Genomic DNA, 24,881 nt, shown 5'->3' on the forward strand with positions numbered 1-24,881 from the left:
CTCTGGTTTGAGACTTGTTGACTTGACTCGGGACCTCCTTTTCTATCCTTTTTCCTGACCTAGCTCTGGATTTGTTTTGTTGTTGGATCTTAGTGGTCCTGATTTGGTCTTTTACTTGTGACTTGTGGGTCTCTACTCGGGCCTTGTTGTTTTTGACTCAGGGATTTTTCTTCAGAAAGTCTTTTGACCTAAGAGTCTTGACTTGGCTATAAATGCTGGTTCTTGACCTTGTTGTTATTTTTAGCTTGGTACTCAATGTTATTTATTTAGGACATGAATGGAAATCCCTAAACAAGACTTAACTTCTGCTTGTACAAACAAATGTCTTTCACATCACATCACCATATATCTGGCTTTTCTCTATTCCTGTATATTGGATGTGAACTTAATAACCAAACTTACTGTATTTGTTTGGAGTAATTTTGGTAGTTAAGTCATTTTTATCTGTGTTCTCTACATCTGATTTTAAAAAAGCGAAATCAAAGCGGGAGTGTTGCTTTCATTGGGCCGGTCTGTTTCATGGAAACAACAGGTGGTCTCTTTCGCTCGTTCCTATTTGTTTCACCAAGTGCTGATGTTGCGCAGATGTCTGCACAGCAGTAATTATGGTAATGCTCTTAAATATGGAAATCATGACTTGTCGGCTTTTCATACGTCTCCATCAGCACTGATTTAATGCACCAGTGCAAATGTCTGGGTCTCAGGGAGAGAAAAAAAGAAGCTTTATTTCCCCACAAAAAGTTTGAACTCTGTGACTGAAGTTTGGAAACGCTGCATGCCGGACGCATCTGTGACTGACGTCACCAACGGCTCCTACGGTCGGAGTTCCTGGGGAAATTAAGGCTGTAATCTAACAAGGCTGTTTTGATGATTAGGATCGGCTTTGAAGATGCTGTGAAGTTAGTGTTGTGTAGTTTATTATTCCCTGTGGTCTCTGTTTCCTTCTATTTTCACTGTTGTTGTACTTTCATTTAATTAAGTTTGATTTTGTTTTGGTCTGAGAGGAAGTTGGTTTGGCCACAGTTGGCCACAGAAAGAAGACACAAAGATGAGTTCAGAAGTACAAAGATTCACAACTCTTGGTGACTAATTCAGTCTAAATTATCTAATTTTACATCACAGATTTGTTATTTCAGGCGCTGAGCTCCTCCGAGTATGTTATCATTATTATTATTAGAACTGAGAGGCAGAGAAGCTCTTTAAAAGTACATTTTATTCTGGTTAAACTTCAGTGGTTTGCATTATACAAGTGCTCTATAGAAGGAATAAAATAAGACCAAAGGTATGTGGATGCCAATGTTAATGTTTCCAGATGTGATTTTGTTTGTCCTCTAAACACAAATCTAAAGCTGTGGTCAAAACTTCAGTGCTATGGCTGCAGGAGTTTGTTCACATTGAAGAATATCAGTAAGGTCCAGCACTGATGTTAGGTGATAACAGAAGGTCTCACTTCATTTTGAAGGTGCTGGGTGAGAGCAGCCACCTACACCTGACTGGGAATTAACTGGAAGCACATGTTTGTTTAAAATATCGGTATGTGCTGTAGCACTATTAATCTAAGAAACATGTCTATTTACCTTTAGGGATCCCAGTATGTGAACCCATTGGCTAGTTTGCTGACTTGGTCTTTGGGGAACTGGTTGTTTAGAGCTCCCTGTTTAGCCAGCAAATATCCAAGCCAAGATTTCAGTTTCTGTCTGCTGGTCATCATTTAAAAATGCTAATAAATCATCCATCCATTTGGTAAGCACTCATCCAACCTGCTGTTGTAGCTAGAGTCTGTCCTGGCTGTCTTTGAGTACATTCTGGACAGGTCACCAGTCCATTACAGGACTAGCTAATAAAACCTGACAAAGTGGAATCAGATGATGTTCATGCTTCTGAACTGCATTCCTGCAAATCCCATCCAGACAGAATGTTTAGCTTCATGCTACCAAAGCTTGTACATACAGATTAATCAGTACATCAAAATTGGAAACCAAAAAGCTTTTGGTACCAAAAATCGTGTTCCTTGACTACAGATTCTGCATATTCATATGAATAAATCTGTTTGTAGAAATTAATGGGATCACGACTGCCTATGAAAGTGCACTAGATGCCTTCCTTAGACATAATCTAGGATGTTATTGGGCATCACTTTGTAGCTGATGATTGGGAGATAACCCTGTACTGTAATTATCTCCCTCATCATATTTTATAAATGGTATAATTCACTCCCACTGGCAATATCTACAGTTGCTTACATGAAAGTTGAGATACGTTTTTATTTGGAACCTTTTTTTTTTTGCCTGCCATCCTGTTCCTCCTGTCATCTCTATAAGGAGCTCAGTTTCGCTGACATGTTATGATCTCTGGATCAATAATAATCTCTGCCTGTATAAAAGTAAAATAATTTAAAGCTGGATAACAACCTTAGCATTGTGAAAGAACATTTAAAAGTTTTTGTTATTAGGTTTTACTAGTTAAATACATACATCAGAATTCAAACATCAGTAATGACATCCTGGGAAACTTCTTTTCATGGACTTCGTCTTGAATTACTTACAAATCTATAAATGCCGTATCACTGGCTTGTTCAGTTTGCCTCTACTTCTTAAAACAATGAATGCGTCCCATTCAAAAGCCCATCAGTTACCCAGAACAACTGCATACTTCGGCCTCATCATTCAGGTTTACTTCAGCCAATGACGTGCATCCCAGCCCTCGAGAGCAGCACTGCTTTCAGGAAATGACTATAACCTCCAGTCTCGTTTATAATGTTTTAAAGGACCGTGTCCAATCCATTGTCCTCACTTTAGAGTTTACTGGTGGGCTTTAACCCCAGGCTAACAGTTGTGCGTGTGTAGGTGTGTGTGTGCTTCCAGTTGTGGGATCTTAGTCACTACATCATCACTGTGAAACCTATTTCATGGTCCAACATGCCAAAACCTTTGGGCCCAAAACATTTGCTGCAACCAAACCAGTCCCAGGATGAGGGGGAACTCAAGTCCAAGCAGAAGATATATTTCCCATGATGTAACAGCAGAGACTTTTATGGCCCACAAACCAGCTAAAGAGCTGAGCATAGATGATGTGACAATCCCAGTGACAAGTGACAGTCTGCAGTCACTCGTGTTGTTAGAACACGTCTCCCGCTGACCGATGGTTTGTTTAGCATTTCACCTTCCAAGCCTTTGTTAGTGTTTGAGGAACCATTTGGCAGAAGAAACCTTGGCGAATACTGGATGCAAGATGAGCACTGAGGTCATTATGTACATTACTCCTGCCAGATATGTATGTAATGCATGAAGATGGTCATTTGAATAGGCAGACCCTCTTTGATGATTATATCAATATATATTTTGACTCCCGCGTTTCTTCTCCAAAAAGGTCCTGGTTCCAGGAAGTATTAACAACGCCTTCCTGGACAACTTGATACCGGATACTCCCTACTCTGTCACTGTCACCGCTCTGTACGCTGACGGCGAGGGATCGCCGGTGAAGGACAATGGCAAAACACGTAAGCACAACGACAATGTCACATTCTGATGGTGTGTAGAATCAGATGACTTACTCGCAATAGTTTACATCTGTCGCATGCAGTGATGCAAAACACAATAAGTACAAGCGGATTTAAATTTCTGGTTGCTAACTGCACTCCTCTTAGCAAATATTGGATCATATTATTGGTGATGATCGTAAAACTCCGACTATAATGAACAAATGAGCCCAGAGAGTGCAACACACTCAGCTTTGTATGGAAAAGTAATTATTAAATACCTTTTATACAAACCCAAAAATGTAAATAAAGACAGAATGTGATAATTTTTTAAATCTCGTAAGCCCATATTTTAACCATAATAGAAAATAGAAAACATATCAGATGCTTAAATTGAGATATTTTACTATTTCATAAAAATCTTTAGCTCATTTAGAATTTTTATGGCAGCAACACATCTGAAAAAAGTTGGGATGGAAAAACAAAAGGCTGGAAAAGTAGGTGGTACTAAGAAGAAACAGCTGCGTGAACATTTTATAGCTTATTGGATTACCTGGAAACAAGTCAGTGATATGACTGGCACCTTAGAGATGCAGAGTAAAGATGGACAAAGTTTAATACGAAAAACTTTAAATTTAGCTTTTCTAATTTTGGTAGTCATGCAACTGAGATATTCTTTGCATTCAGGTTTATTAGTCTCCTTCATCTTTTAGATATTAAAAGCAAACCATGGCATTTAATATAATTTGGTAGGAAACAGACAACTTTACAGAAGCTATGTTAGCATTAGCCAGCTAACATAGGTACACCCTCACTACCTCCATAGAATAATAGAGGATAAGAAGCCAAATGCTGATATTTAAGTGCACTTGATTAATTGATCATCAGTAAGTGTGAGCACCTCTATAAAAGCTGAAGTTTTGGCAGGTCTGGAGCATTCAGGTGTGTTAACTCAATGCCACAGTCCTATCAGGGGTGGACGTCCCAGCAAATTCACCCCAGTCTGTCAGGCCATCTGTCCCACAGCTAATGCTTGACCCAAACTGCACAATGAACCCAAGCATGGAAGCAAATGACTGAAAAAAGGAAAGAAATGGCCCAGGCAGAGTCCAGACCTCAACCTGATCAAAGTGCTGTGGTGGGACCTTAAAGAGGGCTGTGCATAAACAAATGCTCACAAAAGTCAATGAAGTGAATCAGTGCTGTAAAGAAAAGAGGGCCAGAAGTCCTCAACAATGTTAATGGGTCCAGTTCGAGTGGAAGGGCCTGTACTGACAAATTATATTTTACATTATTGCTGTAAAAAACTACTGAATCATGAGGCGTACTCAGTTTTTCACAGGTCTGTTAATGTGTTGATTCTCGAGTTCAGTTAAAATGTTTTTTCTTCCTTTGGTCATTTTATTTATTCCTTTCTTTATTCTGAAAAAACAGAAAAAAGTGGGCTTTCAGGAAGGGGGCCCTTAAAGAGAAATAATCGAGTATAACTAAACGCCTTCATGGGCACCATTATATGTAAATGAGGATTCAATTCTGGATCAAGTAAAAGGTGCTGCAGTAAAGTAAAACTTCAGAACTAGAAATGATCATAGAGGTTAAGTGAGTATATGTATATAGTGTAGCTATAGTAGGATTTAAAGCATTATAGAAATCAAATAATCTTTTATTCATGAATTAGAAAAATATATTTCTATTTATACATTTAAAAAAAATAATAATTCTGCTACACTGCTTCTGTTTGATTTGGTGCAGTACCCCGTGCTGGTCCCAGGAACATGCGTGTGTTTGACGCCACCACAAGCACCCTGACCATCGGCTGGGATCACGCCGAAGGACCCGTAAGACAGTACAGGATCGCCTATGCGCCCATGACTGGAGACCCCATCACAGAGTTTGTAAGTGAAACTTCAAGCTCATTGATGTCCACGATACCAAATGATCTCAGATATTATCAACACTGGTAACAGTGCTAAAGTAGAGCAGTCGTCCCAGAGAAGGAGCCAGTCAGTAGAAATTTAAAATCAGGCATTTGTGATGGCCACATTTCCAAAATGGTTTAGTGGCCTGTTTGGGGGTAAATATACCTTCCATCGCACTCTGATTACCTGCCTGTATTGTCTGAAGGAAAGCTGGTCTTACCCTTCCAGAAACTAAACTACGCACACTGATGATAAAATTTTTAAAAACTACCTCAGAGGCTGAGAGATTTTGGTGAAGTCATTTCGGAGGAAGTGCATCAGACCCACTAACCTCAAGTGTATTTCTTACTCTCTGTTTAACCCATAAAGAGGGATTAATCTCAGGTGGTGATCTGTTTTGTTTTGGACAAACTGGCCACAAACCCTCGCCATTCACAGCTCGCTGTGACGTCCCCCTCGGACTATGCGGTGAAGTCACATCTCAGGATTCCCTCGCCTCATTCAGGATATAAATCACAGATTAGGGAGACTAATTACAGGCTCAGTTAAACAAACAGTATAATTTGGGGCATAATAGCGTTATTAATAGTTCTGAATAATAAGTTGGAACGATGGTGGAGAGCGGAGACGGCCCAGCTGTGCTTCCCTTCTGCTCGTTAGTCTAACACCTGCTCAGAGTGAGTCAGCTAACTGCAGCAGAGGGACGCCGATGAAAGGAGTTCTCCAGACTGAGACTGACCAAAGAGCTCACGACTATTATTTATACTGATGCAAAGTGATCAATTTAGCATCTGTAAATAATGTGGAAGGTTCGTGTTGGTACACAGTTTCTATAATCCCACCGAGAAGCAATTTTCTGCCTCACAAGGCTGAAGAAATTATTATTTCCTGTTTATTAGAAAATTGTAAAATTGTGCACCACCAACAGTGTTTGTATTTTTCAGGCTCTTCTCTTTATCTTACTGCACAAACCAAATTTATTAGCACTAAAATTTGGAATAAAAGTCGGTTTAACCCAAATTTAACTTTGATTAATTGATTTTGATGACTGTTTCTCATTTAAACTAATATTTGGGTCCTTGATTCAAATTCCAGATGAATCCAAATGGGTTTCTATTATTTTACTTTTATTTAAACAGGGAGCAAAACTCACCACTGAACATGGACTGTATATAAAAGATATAAGGGCATAGCTGTAGTAAGTTGTTTCAGCCTGCATTCTTTATAATCACCAGCAGGGGGTGATTCCTCTGGTTGCAAAAAGAAGTCCATCCTGGTAAGAGGACTCTTCTTGTCACTTGAAAACTTTCTGATGGGTTTATGGCCTTAATCAGTGCACTTCAGTAAACTGGTAAAGATATAGCAAAAAATAAATAAATAAAAATCTATAAAAATAAGTAAAATAATCGAGAATTGGACTTCATTGCAAGGAGGATGTGTGGTTTGAGTCATCTTCACTTCACAGTTTATAGTCTCTCTCTCTGTATATAGCATGACACCCTTTGTTCTCAGATCTTTGATTTAGAAAAGAGGAAAACTCCCCCAAAACTGAATAACAGAGAAAAAGAAGCAGAAATCTCCAAAATCATACATGCACAGACGTGTGTGGAAGGAAATCTGTGGAAAGCAGGTGTTGCAGCTTTTCCTGTGACTGGGAGCACTGGGCCAGCTCCGCTCACCAATTACACATACCATGTGCAGCAGATGTGCAGACAGCAAAGCAACTCAGGACTCTCTGGATGTAAATCTTTGCTGACTGATTTATGCTTTTTCTTCTTCGGCTACTGAAAATCTCTGACTCTGTGCCGTTTGGATCTTCAGACTGTGGTTCCAGGAAACAGAAACAATGCCATGCTTCAGAATCTTCTCCCAGACACCCCATACAACATCACTGTGGAGGCCATCTATGCCGAGGGGCCTGGAGGATCCCTCAACGGGAACGGACGTACAAGTAATAAAAACCTCTGAGTTTTCTAGCAAAGGCAGATTTTCAGAAATGCTGGTTGTCTTGTGATATTACACAATCCCCTGGAGCTGTCACAGGGTTTTTTGCACATTTGGCCTCATAGCTGGGCCGATTGTAGTAAACAACAGGCTTTCTCAAACTCCTAGAAGGCAAATTTTACCCCTCAGCAGCCATCTTTCAAGTTATTTAAAAGCTTCCAACTAAATTAACAAGGAGAGATCCATGACTTTAACTGCAATAGCCAGCAGTATGTAAAAACTCCACGTATAGAATCAACAGTCAAGTTTGGTTTAAAGAGAAAGCTCGATATTTAGTTTTTGTTTTACCCAAAATAAAGTTTTTAAATTTTTTCCTGCAGGTTATTCTGTGTGTCTGCTACACATGCTGAAGCCTTACAACATGACTGTTTCATTAACAGAGCAGATGTAGCTACCTGTATCACTTCTACAGTAACAAGTAGATATACCTGCTGCTTGTCTACTGTGTCGAAACAAAGTGATTAGCTCAGATGTTTTGTGTGGCTGCCCCTGATTGGCTCTTTGCGGGCAGAGAGCGGACAGCTTCCATCTTTGATCTTACAGAGTTCTCCTTAGATATAAATTTTTAAACTTTCTGTCGTTACTTGTATTCAAACGTGAAATAAATCTAGTTTGATTAAGTCTATCAACCATCTATCAGAGAGTAGCAAAAAAATCCCCCTTTTATATTTCCTACTTTTGACTTTGATATTGACCGTCTGTGGAAGGTAAACCTCACAATCCGCTCCACCAGCATCGTGCTACAAACAATTCTAGCACATTTAGGATGTGATCCAGCACCTTAGCAACTTTTGTGGTGGTACAGCTTTGAGGCATTGAACCCAGGAGCTTAAACGCAGTGACGGCAGCAGCACTTAGGAGTGAGTTAGAGGAGTAACAGAGAAAATAAATACATTAGGTGTGCGTCAGTTATCAGGGTCTGCATGTGTTAGTGTGAAGAGTTTGGACTTAAAGGGGAGAGCACTCGATCGGCGAGCAGTAGGCTTAGTTAAACAAACAGCAGACACTCAGAGTGTGTGTGTGTGTATGTATATACCTGTTTCAATATCTTTGTGGGGTCCAAAAATTGGAACATTGCTGTGGGGACCAACAGTCACTTGTGAGGACAAAAGTGACAAAAGTCATTTTTGAGACTCAAAATGTGGTTTTATTGTCAGGGTTACATTTATTTTATGGTTAGGTTTAGGCTGAGTGTTAGGGTTAGGCATTCATTTTTGATGGTTGGGGTTAGGGTAAGCGGCTAGGGAAGGCATTATGTCAATTGGATGTCCTCACTAAGATATCAAAACGAGAATGTGTGTGTGAGGCACTTTCAGGCATCCATCCAATTCTGGACACATACCAACTGGCTTCTTCAACAAGGCTAAGACCCAAATCTAAACACCTCTATTACATAGGATGAATTTTATAACCTGACTTAAGGCGGCTCATTCCTGACAGCCAGAAAGGAAGAGGCTGATTTTTATTATTACTGAGAAAATGTCCCCCTTTTTTTTAACAATGCTCTGTGGTTTTAAACAAACTACAGGTATCAAGTTAATGAAAGGCTAGGGGGTTGTTCTAGCATTTAACAGCAGCGAGAAGACGGCGTGACAGCTTCCAAACTCTGAGCTCACTGAAAATTTTGCCACAGTAGGTGTAAAACGCTCCCCGGTGTGTGGACGGCTGATATTTATGGTTCAGTTAAAGGAAAGAAAAACAGCCAAAATAAAGTTCTGTGTCATTCAAATGCAAACTACAAATTAGAAGTTCATTAGTGCTTCTGTTTCTGTTTTGTTGCACATGAAGCTGCAGTGGATTTAGTTAAAAAAGCCAGAAATTCTCCTGTTGCTCTCCCCTCTCCACCCAAACAATAAACCTCCTTTCTGACTTTATGGGGCCATAATTTGCTAAATTAGCTTTAAAATTATTATTAAATATGACTTGAAACTTGCGATTCAAGGCTCAAGAGGAAAGTTGGAGAGTTTAAGCTGGCTGAGTCACTTTTGCAGCCAGTCTAAGTGGCCATTAGAGGAATTGCAGTTTTTTGGTACTCGCACATTAGCATCATGTTTTAGCCCTGCACGTTGATGCTTACCATGTCTAAAATTCGATGCCTCCTCTGTGTCAAAGTCGGCATGTTGAGTCCCAGAAACCTTCGGATCTCGGACGAGTGGTACACGCGCTTCAGGGTGGCCTGGGACCCGGTGTCTGCACCCATCCAGGGATACCGGCTGATCTACACCCCTGCAGGTGAGCCTTAACAAAACCATTGCGGTTAATCAAACATGTTTCTTTGCACACACATTGTGAATAATGTCTTGATTCCTAAAAGCTGTCACCTGATTTTTACTTCTCGTCAGTTTCTCACTCACTTCTCATTCCCCGCTCTGTGTTTCCAGGCATGAACCAGCCCATCGACTTCTTCGTTGGAGACGTGAGCTCTTACACTCTGACTAACCTGCAGCCTGGAACCACCTACGACGTCAAAGTGCTGGCACAGTACACCAGCGGCGTGAGCGCGCCGCTCATTGGCCAGGGGACGACACGTACGTACAGGAACTGTAATTAGACGCAGAAACTGCTGATTTATTTCAAATGTCGCTCATAATTGTTTCTTAAAAAACTCACTGGACCTTGGCGTCCTCTCGTTAACCCCTCCTGATTTTTCACATCCAGTCACTTCTGACACTTGACCAGAGAGAATCCCAGGATTTATCTGATATCTTTTCAGTTGCTCAGATTTGTTTCTGGCTGACTGAGATTTGGACTTAAAGGCATGTTCACACCTGTTTACTCTTTAGTCCGGTTATATTGGCCTCAGGTGTTTTTTTTTTTTTTTCAAGTTGGCACGATTTGTTTGGGCCGGAGACAGTAATCACTCTCAGGTGTGGAACAAAACAGCTACACCAGGAGCCCTGAAAAGAAATGGGCTCATGAAGTGAAATACCAGTCAAGTTTCTCGCTACCTAAAGTTACTCACCTGGTTCCATCAGGCAGTGCAACTAACAGATCATCAGGTGTACTCTTTTTTTTTTTTTTTTTGTGTTTTGTTTTTTTTTAGCTAAACAGTTCCTGTCTAATAGAGAATCTCTATTTTTCATCAGTTGTTAAAAGAGCTTAAAAAAACATGAATCGACATATGAACAGCCTAAACCTCCACTGTGCTTAAACTGTGACTTTTTTTTTTCAGTCTACCTGAACGTAACCAACATTGAGACCTACAACGTCGGCCACGACAAGTTCTGCATCAAGTGGACGCCACACAGAGCGGCCACGTCTTACCGCATTAAACTCAACCCAGCGGACCGTAAGTCACCTCACATCACTTTTTAAATATCATAATGAGCTTTTGTGTGTAATAATAGTAATTTAATAATAATAGCACTTAGACTATTTCAAGTCTCCAAATGATCCAAAACCACATGGTTGTGTAACATGTCCTCGGATAGATCACGGAAGAGAACCTGCAGTGATTTTCATCAGAAGTTTCTGATATTTCATTTCTCTGCAGATGCATTAATCTTGTGGTGTGGCTCTATCTGCCAGTGATCCTGATTCAGGGTGACATATTTAAATTGATGCATGTGGTAAAGTGTGCAATAAGACTCCCATCAGATGTCTGAAAACATATCTGCAGATGAGATCATCTCTGCAGATGCTGCAGAGACTGTTTTGACTCAAACGTTTTCTTGTAATTTCCTCCCTGAGGCTGTTTAAGTTCAGGCTGCCTATTTTCGGTTATTGATCAAAAAAGATGCAAGTTTTGGCCGAGACTGAAGGCGCCCAACCACCAAGCTTTAACTCCATCTCTGTTTGCAAAGATTACATCCTTTTCAATGACTTTGGAGTGTCCGAGGTCCATCTGGTTCATACTCGCACGTGGAGATAGAGCATCCATGTTTAAATATCTATATGGTAGTCATTAGGCATTTGGGCCACTGTAACATGCTGCCAGAACAAACACGGGTCCGTTAGCGTGAGGCAGATGGTGGTTAACCGCTACCAGAGGAGCCGTCCCAGTGAGACGCAGCAGACGCTCAAGTCAACAAATCAGTCGACTGTTTGTTCTCAAGTGGAAATGCAAACAGCGGTCGGAGCCAGCGGTGAGATGAGTGGGTGGAAAAACGGTGAGCACAGGTCTTCTGCCTCCATGTTTTAACATCCGTGGTGAGAAGAGGAACATGTGGTTCAGACTCTAGGCTATCTGATATCCTGCTGAAAAGTCTGAGGGCTTTTATTTTGCCAACGCACTCTCAGCTCAGACCTGAGTGGATCTTTGCTCCTGATGAATGAGGGCCACCGTTCTGGAGTCGATCTCTCTGAGAGGTGTGCGTGTTTTCACAAAATAATTTACATGATCGATCACAACTTGTTGATGTTACTGGGCATATTCTGAAGATATCTGCAGCAGCAGAGCTGCGGGAAGCGTTGAATCCGACTTACTTGAAGTGCATTCAGGACAGCAAAACGCCCGTGCGATAAACACACTTTGTTTGTTTGCTCTCGCTGAAGCGTTCAGAGTAAATAGGAAATCTTATTATCAATTTATCAGCAGCCGAGACAAGCGGAAAGATAAACATTTCACTGGAAGGGTCAGGGTGCTCTGTGTGTAAAGTAATCTTTATTTTCTTCGTTTAGCAACAAAAAGTCCACTAAACTACAGACAACAGTCATGAAGTGTGGTTGGTCAGTGACTGTGAGGTCATAAATCCTGCAGGGGCTTTCAGGTAGTTTAAGACGTGCTCAAAGAAACTTTTCCTCATTTGGAAACTTTCTGCAGTCCTTTGAGACTCACTGTTTATGTGCATAAGCAGAGAACATGCTGATCCACTGTCTTAAGGTCTTAGCTGGAGCCCATCCCAACTGTCAGTGGGCAAGAAGTGCAATATTAGTGGTAGACTACCTGGAGCTGCCCAACATGTATACTAAAATGTACAGGGATATTAATTTGTAAGTGTTGGTGAAGTGATTGGACCAGACTGTCTTTAATATGGAATTGATTTCAAATACAAACACAGATGGCTTGAAATGGAACTAGAACCATGAAAATGCTGCAGAATAAACCTCCTTTGTCCCTCATGAGGCTGAAACGGACACAGAGAATGCCAGCGTCACAAGCCAGCAGGCTTTGGTGTTAATTTAAAAGCCAGAAACATAAGCACCTGGGGAAGTAATCTTTGACTCATTAGTAATAATTATTAATGCTGTCATACCCAGGAGATGTATGAAGTGAGTAAAAATCTTAGTTTTCATCACAGGAAAATCTCAACATGATTCAGGGCTCCAAACTGTGTAAAAGTCACTACTGTGTTTTACAAGGGCATGAAGATCCAGCCATCTCGAACAAACTCAGTGACTGAAGAACATGAGTCAGTGTTTCCCTCTGACAGGAACCAATCACACTGAGCCCACAGCACCTGGAAATAAACTCTAAATGAGCCGATCAGGAGGTCGAACCTTATTAAACCTCGATGAAACTTTTGAGCATGTTCAGAAAAGTCCATCATTTAATTTAAGACCACTTCACTGTACTGTGATGTGTTTACATGTGTTTTTGATTCCTCTGTAGCATCCAGTAAAGGACAGCATGAAATCACCATTCCCGCTGGCCTGCCTCAGTACTGCTTTGACGGACTCTCTCCCGATGCTCTGTACACCGCCACTGTCTTCGTTCAGACGCCAAATCTGGAAGGCCCAGGAGTCAGCACCAAAGAGAGGACCTGTAAGTACTAAGGAAGTTCTGCAGTGAGGAGGAAAACTCTAGAAAATCTAGAGAATTCTGCCCTTAATAAATGCACAAAAACTAGAGTGTGTTTGAAATGTGACCGGTCTGGTTCACTGCTGTGAAAACGTGAAGTGCAGTATTTTAATCAGAGAATCAAACCAGTGGCAGGAGCACAACCATCAAAAGAGAGGTCGGGTATTTATATCTTGTGGGGACATCTACTTGACATAATGCTTTCCCTAGCCCCTTACCCTACCCATGAAAAATGAGCATGATCTGATATCCTCGTGTTGGTGTTGGTCCCGCATCATCATAATAAATGTTGTTCCAGGTTCAACATTGCAAGTGACCAATCACATTGTTGTGACGTCATACTTTTGCAACTTTGGAAAAAACTGCCTTAAAAAAAATCTACTTAACTTGCGAGAAACTGCCTCTGTCTGCCAATCCAGCAATTTGAATTCGTTGCATTTCAGGATACTGTTCTTTAATAAACGGTAAGCATTATACATATTGTCCTTGCAGCATTGGAATTTCATAAATGAATGAATGGCTTGGCTTGCAAAAGTATGACGTCACAACAATGTGATTGGTCACTTGCAATGTTGAACCTGGAACAACATTTATCATGATGATGTGGGAACAACACCGACACGAGGATATCAGATCATCCGAAAAATGAATGCCTAAACCTAACTACAACCGAATTGTAACCGTATCACTAAATCCACAGTTTGAGTCTCAAAAATGCCTTGAAACTTGCGGGGACCAGGATATTGGTCCCCACAAAGATATGAATACACACTCACAAACACACACATACACACAATACATGAAACAAACATAAAGAAGAGAACAACAGTGTACTGGAGATAACGAGTCAAATTTAACCTCCTAAGACCCGAAGTCTTCCACTGCATGCATTTTTAATTTCTCTTTGATATTTGGACATATTGGGGCCCGATGAATGTAAAAACAAAGAATTACCAGATTTTTTTTTTTTACATTATTTTTGTTTTTAAGAAAAATGAGAGCCACATATGAGCATATTTGTTTAAAATTTTGATAGAAAAGTAGCAGTATAATGTCCTCGTAAGTGGATATCAGGCCCTTGTAGAGCAAAATTGAGTATTTTGGTCTAAATAACCCAAAATGTGATGTCCACATATGTGGACGGCAGGTCCTAGGAGGTTAAAATCAAAATATATAAACTTCAAGACAGCGTGGTCTCAAGCCGGAAAACAGGTGTAGTTATAATCAGGCAGAACATCTGAAGCCTTGAGGTCATTTTTAAAATTGCCTTTCTTTCATTGAATGAGACCGCATCCTGAATTTGGGTCGATTTGCAGCCGAATCTGAGCAGCGCGACAAACAAGAATAACTTCCTGCACTTTAATAATTAAATTAAAGCATCAGGGCTTTTGATCTGAAAATATAATTTCCATCAGTTCTATAAATAGTGATAAAATACTTTGTTTTCCAAATGTCCTGCGAGTGACATTGTCCACTTCAGCTGTCTCAAGTTTTTTATTTTGATGTTTTAACTTATTTATAAAATGCAACAAAAATATTTAACGAATAAAAACACTGAATGTAAAGAAGAATGTAAAGTACTGCATGCAGTGCTGCATGTGGCAGTCGTTACATGATTGGCTGGAAAAATCCTTTGTGCCAGGCAGACAGCTCAAAGGTTTTTAAAGTAATCCAACCTGTTTAAGATGTCATCTTATGTTGAAAGGAATATAAATAAAAATGAGTTTAAACTCACATTAATCTGTCCTTCATGTATTCTTAGTACAAACCAACAACATCTGCATCACTGACGGAAAAACACACAAAAACATGTCCCGAGCGGATCGGCCCACCTTTCCACAGAGAACACGATCGTAGTAACAGCTGCGTGGCTCTGACACGCCCGCTCACAGTGCAGTCGTGGTGTCTGAGACATGAAGCATGATTCCAACTGCGAGTTGCATCATCTCGCAGCGCGGCTCCAAAACAATGACTTCAACACGCGCCGTGTTTACGCCGATTCTGTATTTATTACAAATATGTTGATAACAGGTTTTTTTTTTTTTTGTTTTTTTTGTCTCTCACAGTGGAGGAGCCAACTCCAGTCCCAACACTCCCGCCTACTCCAACACCTCCACCCACCATCCCCCCTGGATGGGCAGGTAAGCCTCTAATGACATCCATAATCCAGCTGAAGGTGAGCTGAATCTGAAATGCATTCTTGTGTTTTGGTTGATGAGAGTGATTTTTTTTTTTGTCTGGTACCCAAAGACAATCTTTAATGCATTCAGGTCAAAAACATGTAGAAAGCTTAGAGTAGCCATAAGAATATATATATATTATATATATATTTTACACTCTTCATGTTCAAGCAGTGCAGAAATTCAGCTCAGCCACATGAAGCCTCCAACATGATCTCAACCAGCTCAGGTGGAGAAGGGAGGAAAAATATACAGACAGACACGTTGTTTTCAGTATTTATGCAATAAATGGGCGCCTGTATTTGAATGTAACATCCATTGATTCTAACTCACATAAAGCAGCTATTGCTGTGTATAAAAGTCTATCCTAAACTTTTACATACAGCCTTCTCCATATTGTGGGCCTGCAGCCCACAATATGTGGCCAATAACTTGTTTGAAGGTTCAATTTTCACATTGTGGCTACCGCCGTGATTTCTTTCTCATTGGCAAACATTTGTGACCCAACGGTTAAAGTTCTTTAATCTTTAATTTAATGCTGATTCTTGATTGTGCAAATCTTTATAAAAACTCACCCTGCATACAGACATCCTAGAGGTGGAAATTTTTCAGGTTGTGTACGTGGGTTTTTTTCTGCTTTACTCTAAGGACTTTTGTAGTCTACCTCAAGTGGGCATTAGTGGAACTTCAGTTTCAGCACACCCTTTTAGCTGGTGGGATGTCCCTCCAGGCTGTTTTTGGGTCTCCTCTCAACTGGGCATGCTCAGAAGAAGCAGCTTTTTTTCAGTGACTGTCTTAGCAAACACCAGCAGCTGTTAACTGTTGCTTTACATGTCAAACGTTTCTAGTAAAGCCTGTTTTCCCCCAGTCTCACTGCTTCTGCTGACTCTGCTGTTTCATTAGGCCTGCGCGCTGCCTTGCAATCTCAGATGTTTGGAGACTAAAGGTGCATTTTGGAATCTGTCTCCAGAGTCTTTGCCTTTTTTTCCTAATAAAACAATATAAAAAATACAAATAATAATGAATTTTGACAGCAAAAGTTACAAAATGAGAGTTCAGCTTGGGTTAATAAGGCTTCCATCTGTCGGCTTCTCACTGGGCCAATTCTGTGTGAATCATCTGCCAATATTTCCCCAAGAAACTCTCCCAGGACTGAATGGATCAAGTCCTTTCATTCAAGCTCGGCCGTGTTTGGAAAATCCTCGACGGTGACTTTGCGAACGCAGAGTCCTCCTGGATCCAGCTTGGACTAGTGGTGGATTAATGGCCACCACATGTGGGCCCCGCGGGGGAGCGCGCCCGTTAAGAACCAACAGCTCAGGTGTTGAAAAAGAAAGCGAGTGCAGTCCAGAGAATTTGTTTGTGTCATTTGGTGCTGTGTGAAAGTTGTTTATAGAGCTCAGAGCAGGCGGAGAAGATAAAGAGAGGTGCATCACATGAGGCCAAGATTATTTAAAGCTTTTCGCCCAATTCGTTTTCATGTGACAGGAACGCATTAGGAGAGCTTGGTCCTTATGCAGACCAAATGTTCCCGGTTTTATTTTGCCAGTTTGTTTTTTTTTTATCAGTGGAACCCATAATTATCGCGAACAGTTCTATCACGGCATTTGTCTCAGGCGTTTTGTTTTGTTGCACACTGTCAGCTGACTTTTTTAATGGGCTCCAGCTTGCTAATTATGCCATGTTATGATGCAACAACTGGCCTGTGGACTAACTGACTTTTTTTTTTTTTGCTTCAGTCTGCAAAGGCGCCAAAGCAGATGTGGTGTTCCTCATCGACGGCTCGTGGAGTATCGGCGAGGAGAGCTTCACCAAGGTGGTGCACTTTGTCTCCGACATGATTGGCGCTTTTGATGTCATCGGACCCTCAGGGATGCAGGTTTGTGCTGAAAACACTGACAGTTATTCCCTCTGACAGGGAGGAGTAGTGCACCCGGTGCAGTTCTGTTATTTATACAACAGTTACCTCACAGAGATTTATATAGTGAGACCCTGCAATAAAAAGTGAAAAATCTTTGTGAAGTCAAATGGGCCATGCAAGGCCAGTGCAGGCTATAACATGCTCTACCTACTGCACCTCCACTCAGGTAGCTCCCTCACATCAACCATTACTGCACCATTTGCAGTAGCCAGAGCAGCCATCCACTCCGAGCAGTTGACAGTTGAGGGGTGAAAAGGCAGAAAAGGAGAAAATAGAGAGACGAGGAGTAAAAAAGAAACGCTCAATGTGTCACAATGTGTCACAATGTGTCACAGGAAGTCCCCCCCCCCCGCAGTCTGAGCTTATAGCAGCATGGCTAAGGGAGGATTCAGAGTCACACGATCCAGCCCTAACTATATGCTTTTGCAAAAAGGAAAGTTTGAAGCCTAATTATAAAAGTAGAGATAGTGTCTGTCTCCTGAATCCAAACTGGGAGCTGGTTCAACAGAAGAGGGGCCTGAAAGCTAAAGGCTCTGCCTCCTATTCTACTTTTAAATACTCTTGGAACCAGAGAACACAGAGAACACGTACCAAGCCAATGAAATGCAGTTAGCATCTAACTAGCAGTGGATGAAGGCGTCTTAGCTACATAGGGATGTAAATTAGCATGTCTCATGGAGATGGTGATGCTAAAATGTCTTTAAGTTAAGATCATTTAGAGGAGACACTCAAAAACTTTTCATAAAATAAAAAAAAAATCTGCTTATTTTTCTGATCTGATTCCAAGAAAATAATTCATTCAATAAAATTTCACCTTTTCTGTTTGTCTGAATTAATGAAATGCCCCAAAATCCTGCCAGAAGTTCTCATCTGCACTGAGTAGCAGCTGAACAAGCAAGTATGTGACAGTGCTTAAAACCCAGACCCAAATAAAAATGGCTTAAACTGAGCTGGGGAGGCAATGCCGTGAATGAAGCTGAGCTCTGCAGTGAATGAGAGGCTCTTTGTGGATTTTAAGATGTCTCATTAATTCAGAAACCTTTTTTTTTCTCTTGAGTGAATGCATTACACTTCCGTACCCCAACATCATCCAGTGGTGGTTTTGTTTTTATTTTCACAATGGAAACCTCATGATAAAAGAACTTCACCTCAACAGGAGGCCAGGGGGCTTATAAAACATCCGCCCTAATACGAGAATTCAATCAAGTGTAATCACTAACAGCCGACAACAAGACAAAACAAGAAGAAGGAGGGAGATGCAAATGAAATAAAGGCTAAAAAAGCTTTCCTGGCGATGCAGAATTTTTTCCGGCCGAGTTTTGCAGGCATTTAAAGAATCGGTGATTATATATAAGCCTGTTCCAGAGAGAGGGAGCTCTGGATTTAAAGGTACATTCATGCTGACAAGTGTGACAGCATCGTATAAAAATATGATTAAAAGCCTGATGTGGTCCAAAACCTCTGTAGCTGTCTTAATCATTTCACATTGATACAAACCTCGTCTTCTTTAAAATCATCCCGTGATGCTATAATGGCTCATATCCCCAATCAGGATAAAATGAACAATCCTTGAGTCTAAGATAGTATTCGTTGGGATTCTTTTGCTTCTATTTGTATTATATTTTAGCCACAGAGCCAAGCATCTGTTTCACTAAAAAAGTAAATCCATTAGGTTTATATTATTAGCTTGTTTGACATCCCTTGAGGCAGTTTCTTCTGAGAGTCCTCAAAGACTACTTGGTCCATCTGGATGAGAAAACATTTTGTTTGCTGCACAATAAAGCGGATTTTCATTCTCTCACCAAAAATACTAGTTTCTTAATCCATAAAAGATGGTTATGAGAGAAGACTCTGTGTTCTCCATGCTCCACTCGCTGCATATAAGCTGAAATATTTCACTATCGGGGGTCAGCAGTCCATGGGTGTATTCCTTGAAATTGATTTAAATACCGGTAGATGTATAAAATTGGTCAGTGTATGACTGTGTGCGAGGGGAGACAGCAGTGCATGTGCATATTTTCTTTAGAGAAGCAAGCTGATATTAGAAACATGTATGTTCTGTGTTGTATAATGATGCTGTAGCCAAATGTCTGTCTGCGATGCATTTGTGGGAGGGGGAAAAAAAAGCATGTGTAAGTTCTTATCTGAACAACAAAGTCAAACTCGAGCCAATGTCTGGTGGCCAAATAATTTTGTTGGAGGGCCAGTTTTTTCCCCTCACTGGCCCATTTACTTTTTAATTTCTTGAGTCATTTCTTTGTCTGTCAACAAGATTACACAAAAACGAGATTTCATAAAAGTTTGTGGGGAAGTGAAACAAGAGGAGCCTGTTAAATTCTGGATACAGACAGCTTTCTGTAGGAATTTCAAAATGACCCCCTTAACTGGATGTGTTCTCTGAGTCCCCTTCAAGTTATTCAGTGTTTTTATACATAAAGTGCCATCTTAAGCTTGTTTGAAAGTCCTTATTCCCCCGTCGCTGTGCTGCGTAATGCTGTTTACACTGACACTCGTGCGCTGAAGTGTCTGCATTGCTCTCCCATCACGAGTGAAAGTCGGCTGATCGGGTCGATCTTGTAGCTCATAAGTGTTGAACAGTTACTTTTAGTGAGACAGGAAAGACTTCAAAACCAAGTCGACACAAATGACACATCGACATTGGACCAATACTTCTCATTGCTTTAGCACTGTAAGCAAGCTAGATGCACAGTTGCAGCCCATGAAGTTTATAATTCATGTCACTCCCAGTCAGACCAAACTCAGTCTTTGCACTTTGACCACTTTTTGGGGGAAAGTGCACATTGGGCTATGCTGTAGATCAGGGGTGGGGGAATCTCCAGGCCTCAAGGGTCGGTGTCCTGCAGGTTTTAGATGTGTCCTTGATCCAACACAGCTGATTCAAATGGCTATGTCACCTCCTCAACATGCCTTGATGTTCTCCAGGGGCTTGGTAATGAACTAGTCATTTAATTTAGGTGTGTTGACCCAGGGTGATATCTTAAACCTGCAGGACTCGGCCCGTGAGGCCTGGAGTTCCCCACCCATGCTGTAGATTGTGCAGTGATGTATAGTTGCCATAGATGCCATAGATTCCACCCATCCATCCATCTCTGCTTATCTGGAGCCAGAGCCTACCCCAGCTGTCAAAGGGTGAGAGGCCGAGCGTACACCCTGGACAGATTAGGAGACCGTCACAGGGTTAACACAGAGACACATAACTATTCACAATCACGTTCACATCTGCTGTCAATGTAGAATCACAGGTTAACCTAACATTCATGTTTGTGGACTGTGGAGTACCCGAAGAGAACCCACACAGGCATGGGAAGGACATCTGCTGGATTTGAACCCAAGACCTTCTTTCTGTGAGCGATGGAACTGCTGTGCTGACCAAGGCTATACATTTAGACTTTTAATCAAACCTAAGCAAGAAAACAAACTCCTGCAAATCAATTTATTTTCCTACATGACATTTTTGCAAATATGTATAAGACTGTATTGAGAAATGTCGAGTAACAAGAAAATATCACAGATCATATTGTTAAAAGGAGCAATAGTAGCTCAGAGGGTTACACAGTTGCTTCACAGGAAGAAGGTCCTGAGTTCAAACCCTGGTAGGGTGTCTTGTTCTGGAGCTTTGGTTTCTCCCACCAGTAAAAAACATTCTCACAGAAGAGGCTTAATCTCGAGTTTGTCTCCAAAATGTGTCTGTTAAACTTTATTGAACCAGCAAGTCAAAGAGACGAAGCTCAGATATTTGGACTTTTGCAGAGAGGGGATAATGGATGTACTGGACACAGGAGGTTTAATGTGGAACACCACCGAGGAAGTTCATGGATGCAGTGAAGGAGGGTTAATGTGACAGAGAGGATGATAAGTCCCTAATTTTCTCATTATTTTCCACCCAGGTGTCATTTGTGCAGTACAGCGACAACGCTAAGACCGAGTTCAAGCTGAACGCTTATCAGGACAAAGGCATCGCCATGGCCGCGCTTCCTTACATTCGTTACCGAGGAGGAAACACCAAAACAGGTTTGATCTCATGCTACAGGCCACAGGTACAGATCCAAACAAGCATCTGCTGATCTGACACAGTTTTCCTCTGAGCAGGAGAGGCGCTGAAACACACTAATGAGAAGGCCTTCTCTCTTGAAAACGGGATGAGGAGAAATGTCCCCAAGGTGGTGGTAGCCATCACTGACGGACGCTCTCAGGATGAGGTGAAGAAGAACGCCGCCAGGCTCCAACACGCAGGTAGATGTCACACAAACACGTATCATCAGAATTTACTACAGCATCTCCATGCAAGTGTGTCCCAGATGAGCTCTGTTACAAACAGCTGTAAACAGCCTGTTTACAGACCAAACAGAAGCAGCTGGTTCTCATCAGAATTAATGAAACTGCGCTGGATAGAATTTTCAATAATGTTTTGTATCCATTTTTGGATGTTTTTTTTCTCTTACTGGAAGAATAAATGAAGCCGATAAGCCAATAGTCTGTTTGTGTTCTGACTGCCTTGGTTTGTGCCGTCCTCAGGTTACAGCGTCTTCGCCATCGGTGTCGCTGACGTGGATTTCGTTGAGCTGCAGGAGATTGGCAGCAAACCCAGCGAGAGACACGTTTTCGTCGTGGACGACTTTGACGCTTTCAACACTATCAAAGAAAACCTGATCACCTTCATCTGCGAAACTGCAACTTCCTGTTAGTTTAGAACAAAAAAGACAAACGTTGTTTTAACATGTGTTTCAGTTAATTAATTTCCGTGTGTTTTTGTCCACAGCGTGCCCCTTGATTTTTGTGAATGGATTTACTTCACCTGGTAAATACAAACTGTAGAGAAATTCCAGACTTATTCACTGTTCGTCTGGATGATCTTGCAGTTAAAGGCAAGCTTCTGATTGGTTGTTTCAGGCTTCAGGATGCTGGAGGCATTCAACCTGACGGAGAAGACCTACAGTTACATCAAAGGCGTCTCTATGGAACCCGGCTCCTTCAACAGCTACACAGCATACAGACTTCATAAGAACGCCTTCCTGACTCAGCCTACTACGTGAGTCTCATGGGTCATGGGCTTATATGCGCCCATATGTTTCACATTACTCCTCATTTACCTTTGCTCTTTACAGTCTGAAAACTACTAAGGTTTTGTCACTCATTTTTATTTGAGCACCTTCTCTTTTAACTTTGAGCTCTATTTCATAGACTTTGAAAGCACCGTGGTATAGACTTTGAGGTCTATACCACGATGCTGGAGAGGACAGTCAGCCTGTTAGTTAAACCTCACATTCAGGAGGATCAATGGTTTTCATCCTGGTTGTGAAACGTTGGACCAGCTTTCTATCTTCTCAAAATTGTGTGAGAGTGTGTGGAAGTTTGCCCAACTAGTCTGCATGTGTTTTGTGGACTTGGAGAAGGCAGTCGGCTGCATCTGTCAGGGCATCCTGTGGTGGGCACTTCGGGAGTATGGGGTGACCGACCTATGGCTATGAGCCATTTGTCCGTGTACAACTGTAGTGAGAGCTTAGTTTGCATTGCTGGTAATAAGTCAGACCCGTTTCCCAGTAAGAGTTGGTCTCTGCCAGCCCTGCTTTTTGTCACAATTCTGTTCATAACTTTTATGGATAGAATTTCTAGGCAGAGACAGGTGGCAGAAGGTTTCCGCTTTCATCGGAATCTGGACTCTGTTCTTCACAGATGATGTTGTACTTTTGGCCTCATTAGGTGATGAAATAAGGTGGTTTGCAGCCAAGTGTGAAGCAGCTGGGATGGAAAATCCGCACCTCTGAAGATGGAGTTCCCACTCTAGGTCAGGGATGAGTAGTTGTTTAAATATCTCGGGGTCTTGTTGACGAGTGACAGCAGAGTGGATTGGGAGGTTGACAGACGGACTGAAGCAGCGTCTGTTTTGATGTGTTGAACAATGTATTGTGGTGGAGAGAGAGAGCTGAGCGCAAAGCAAAGCTGTCCATTTACCTGTCGATACTGGTGCCTCCTAGGTTAGGGATTTCAAACCTATCCCACCAGAAAAAGGCCCTGGGGCAGACCCAAGATACGCTGGAGAGATTATACTGTACCTCTTGGATGGCTTGGGACTGCCTCAGTGACACCCTGGATCACTCGGATTTTGAGCACACACCTGGAGCCTGAAGTAGAAAGCCCAGCTTAACAAGGAAGCTGATAACAACCATCAGAATACTTGTTATATCTGACTGAAGTTTGAGGTTTTGTGAAACTAGCGTATTGAACTTCCTTCATAGCCTACGGCTCTGTCTGTGCAGTGCTGGGATCAGCAGAGTGTTCATACTAGTGCTGACTGGTCAGAATGTGTTTGAGTTTTTAATGTGCATTTTAAACGAAATCTTTTCTTTCAAAAATGCGAGTTTCCCAGGTTTTCTGTGACATGGCCTGATTGAGTTACCAGTTTCTGCTGGAGCTTCCCAGATTTGCTGTCTTTCGAATGCTTCCATGTTGTTCTCGTCTCCAACGGGACGAAAGTAACCAGCTGCATTCAAACTGTTTGAGCCCAGCTGTGGGGTCAGACTGAGCTGCAGGTCATGACGGAGAGCAGACTGCCCATAAAACGGCTTTTCAGTTCTTTCTGAAGCTGTTTCACACTGTGAGCCTCCATCAGGCCACTGAGTGCAGACGCAACCGCACACTAGACTGTTAAAACTGGCCACCACCCAGCACTGGCGTCCCATACCCAGAATATCACATGCAACAGCAGCGAGATGGAAAACAGCTTGGGTTTTGACTGTTTACCAAAACTGGCTTAACAAAATGTGTAGTGACATCACAGGGACAAATGAGAAACATCCTGCAGCGATGTGAAAAGGAGAGGAAGAAGAGCCAGTGGATGGAAAATTATTAAAATCACTGCTAACAGACAACATGTTATTTTTACAGTTGTGTCTATAATTACTTGGAAATAGCACAATGTTTGTGTTAGTGGATTTTTAATCTAAGAACAAAGATGTGATTGAAATACAGATTGTTTTTATTCAGTAGGTTTTAGATAGTTCCTCACTCAAAAATAGGCTCCAAAATAACTGGAAAAATAAGTAACCTGATCGCAACCTAATAGAGCAGCTTTTGGTTACTGAAGACAAAATTGAATGCAGAGAGACCCACAAACAAGCAGCAACTGAAGGCAGATGCAGTAAAGGCCTGGGCGTGAATCTTGAGGGAGGAAACGCAGCATTTTCTGATGTTCATGGGTTTTGTACCTCAGGCAGTCACTGACTGCAAAGTATTAAAAACAATCCTTGTGTTTAAAATCATGTAAGCTAGTGTGTTACTTTCCAGCCTCTGTGAAGCTGTTCTATATATCCTTGAACCCAAGACCACAGTTCTGTTTAAGGTTTAAGCTGTGTTTAAGCTGTCCTCGCTCTGTCCAGACAATTCTCAAATCTAACGCGCTGTTTTGTTTTTTGTTTTTTTCTTCTTTTTTCAGAGACATCCACCCTCTTGGTCTTCCCCACGCCTACACCATCATCATGATGTTCCGCCTCCTGCCCGACACGCCCAAGGAGGCCTTCGACATCTGGCAGGTGTCGAGCAAAGATCACAAACCAGAGACCGGCGTCACCCTTGACCGTAAGTATTGCTCTCTATTCTTATCCTGTGCTGCCTGTGTGAA

At 41.6% G+C, this 24,881-nt stretch overlaps 1 protein-coding gene across 3 annotated transcripts in view; it reads left to right on the forward strand.

Moving 5' to 3' along the window:
• Positions 1-24,881, forward strand: part of col12a1b (collagen, type XII, alpha 1b) — a 155,379-nt gene that overhangs the window by 97,238 nt on the left and 33,260 nt on the right. For all 3 annotated transcript variants that reach the window (XM_063494565.1, XM_063494563.1, XM_063494564.1), the window contains 15 exons: positions 3,370-3,499; positions 5,231-5,373; positions 7,219-7,348; positions 9,514-9,633; positions 9,783-9,929; positions 10,574-10,690; positions 12,953-13,105; positions 15,208-15,282; positions 17,061-17,200; positions 21,151-21,274; positions 21,353-21,496; positions 21,779-21,943; positions 22,023-22,061; positions 22,154-22,292; positions 24,696-24,838. In XM_063494565.1, the coding sequence (XP_063350635.1) occupies positions 3,370-3,499; positions 5,231-5,373; positions 7,219-7,348; positions 9,514-9,633; positions 9,783-9,929; positions 10,574-10,690; positions 12,953-13,105; positions 15,208-15,282; positions 17,061-17,200; positions 21,151-21,274; positions 21,353-21,496; positions 21,779-21,943; positions 22,023-22,061; positions 22,154-22,292; positions 24,696-24,838 (1,909 nt within the window). The remainder of the gene's footprint in view (positions 1-3,369; positions 3,500-5,230; positions 5,374-7,218; positions 7,349-9,513; positions 9,634-9,782; positions 9,930-10,573; positions 10,691-12,952; positions 13,106-15,207; positions 15,283-17,060; positions 17,201-21,150; positions 21,275-21,352; positions 21,497-21,778; positions 21,944-22,022; positions 22,062-22,153; positions 22,293-24,695; positions 24,839-24,881) is intronic.

This window comes from Pelmatolapia mariae, linkage group LG15 (assembly GCF_036321145.2).
Source record: "Pelmatolapia mariae isolate MD_Pm_ZW linkage group LG15, Pm_UMD_F_2, whole genome shotgun sequence".
Taxonomy (NCBI): domain Eukaryota; kingdom Metazoa; phylum Chordata; class Actinopteri; order Cichliformes; family Cichlidae; genus Pelmatolapia; species Pelmatolapia mariae.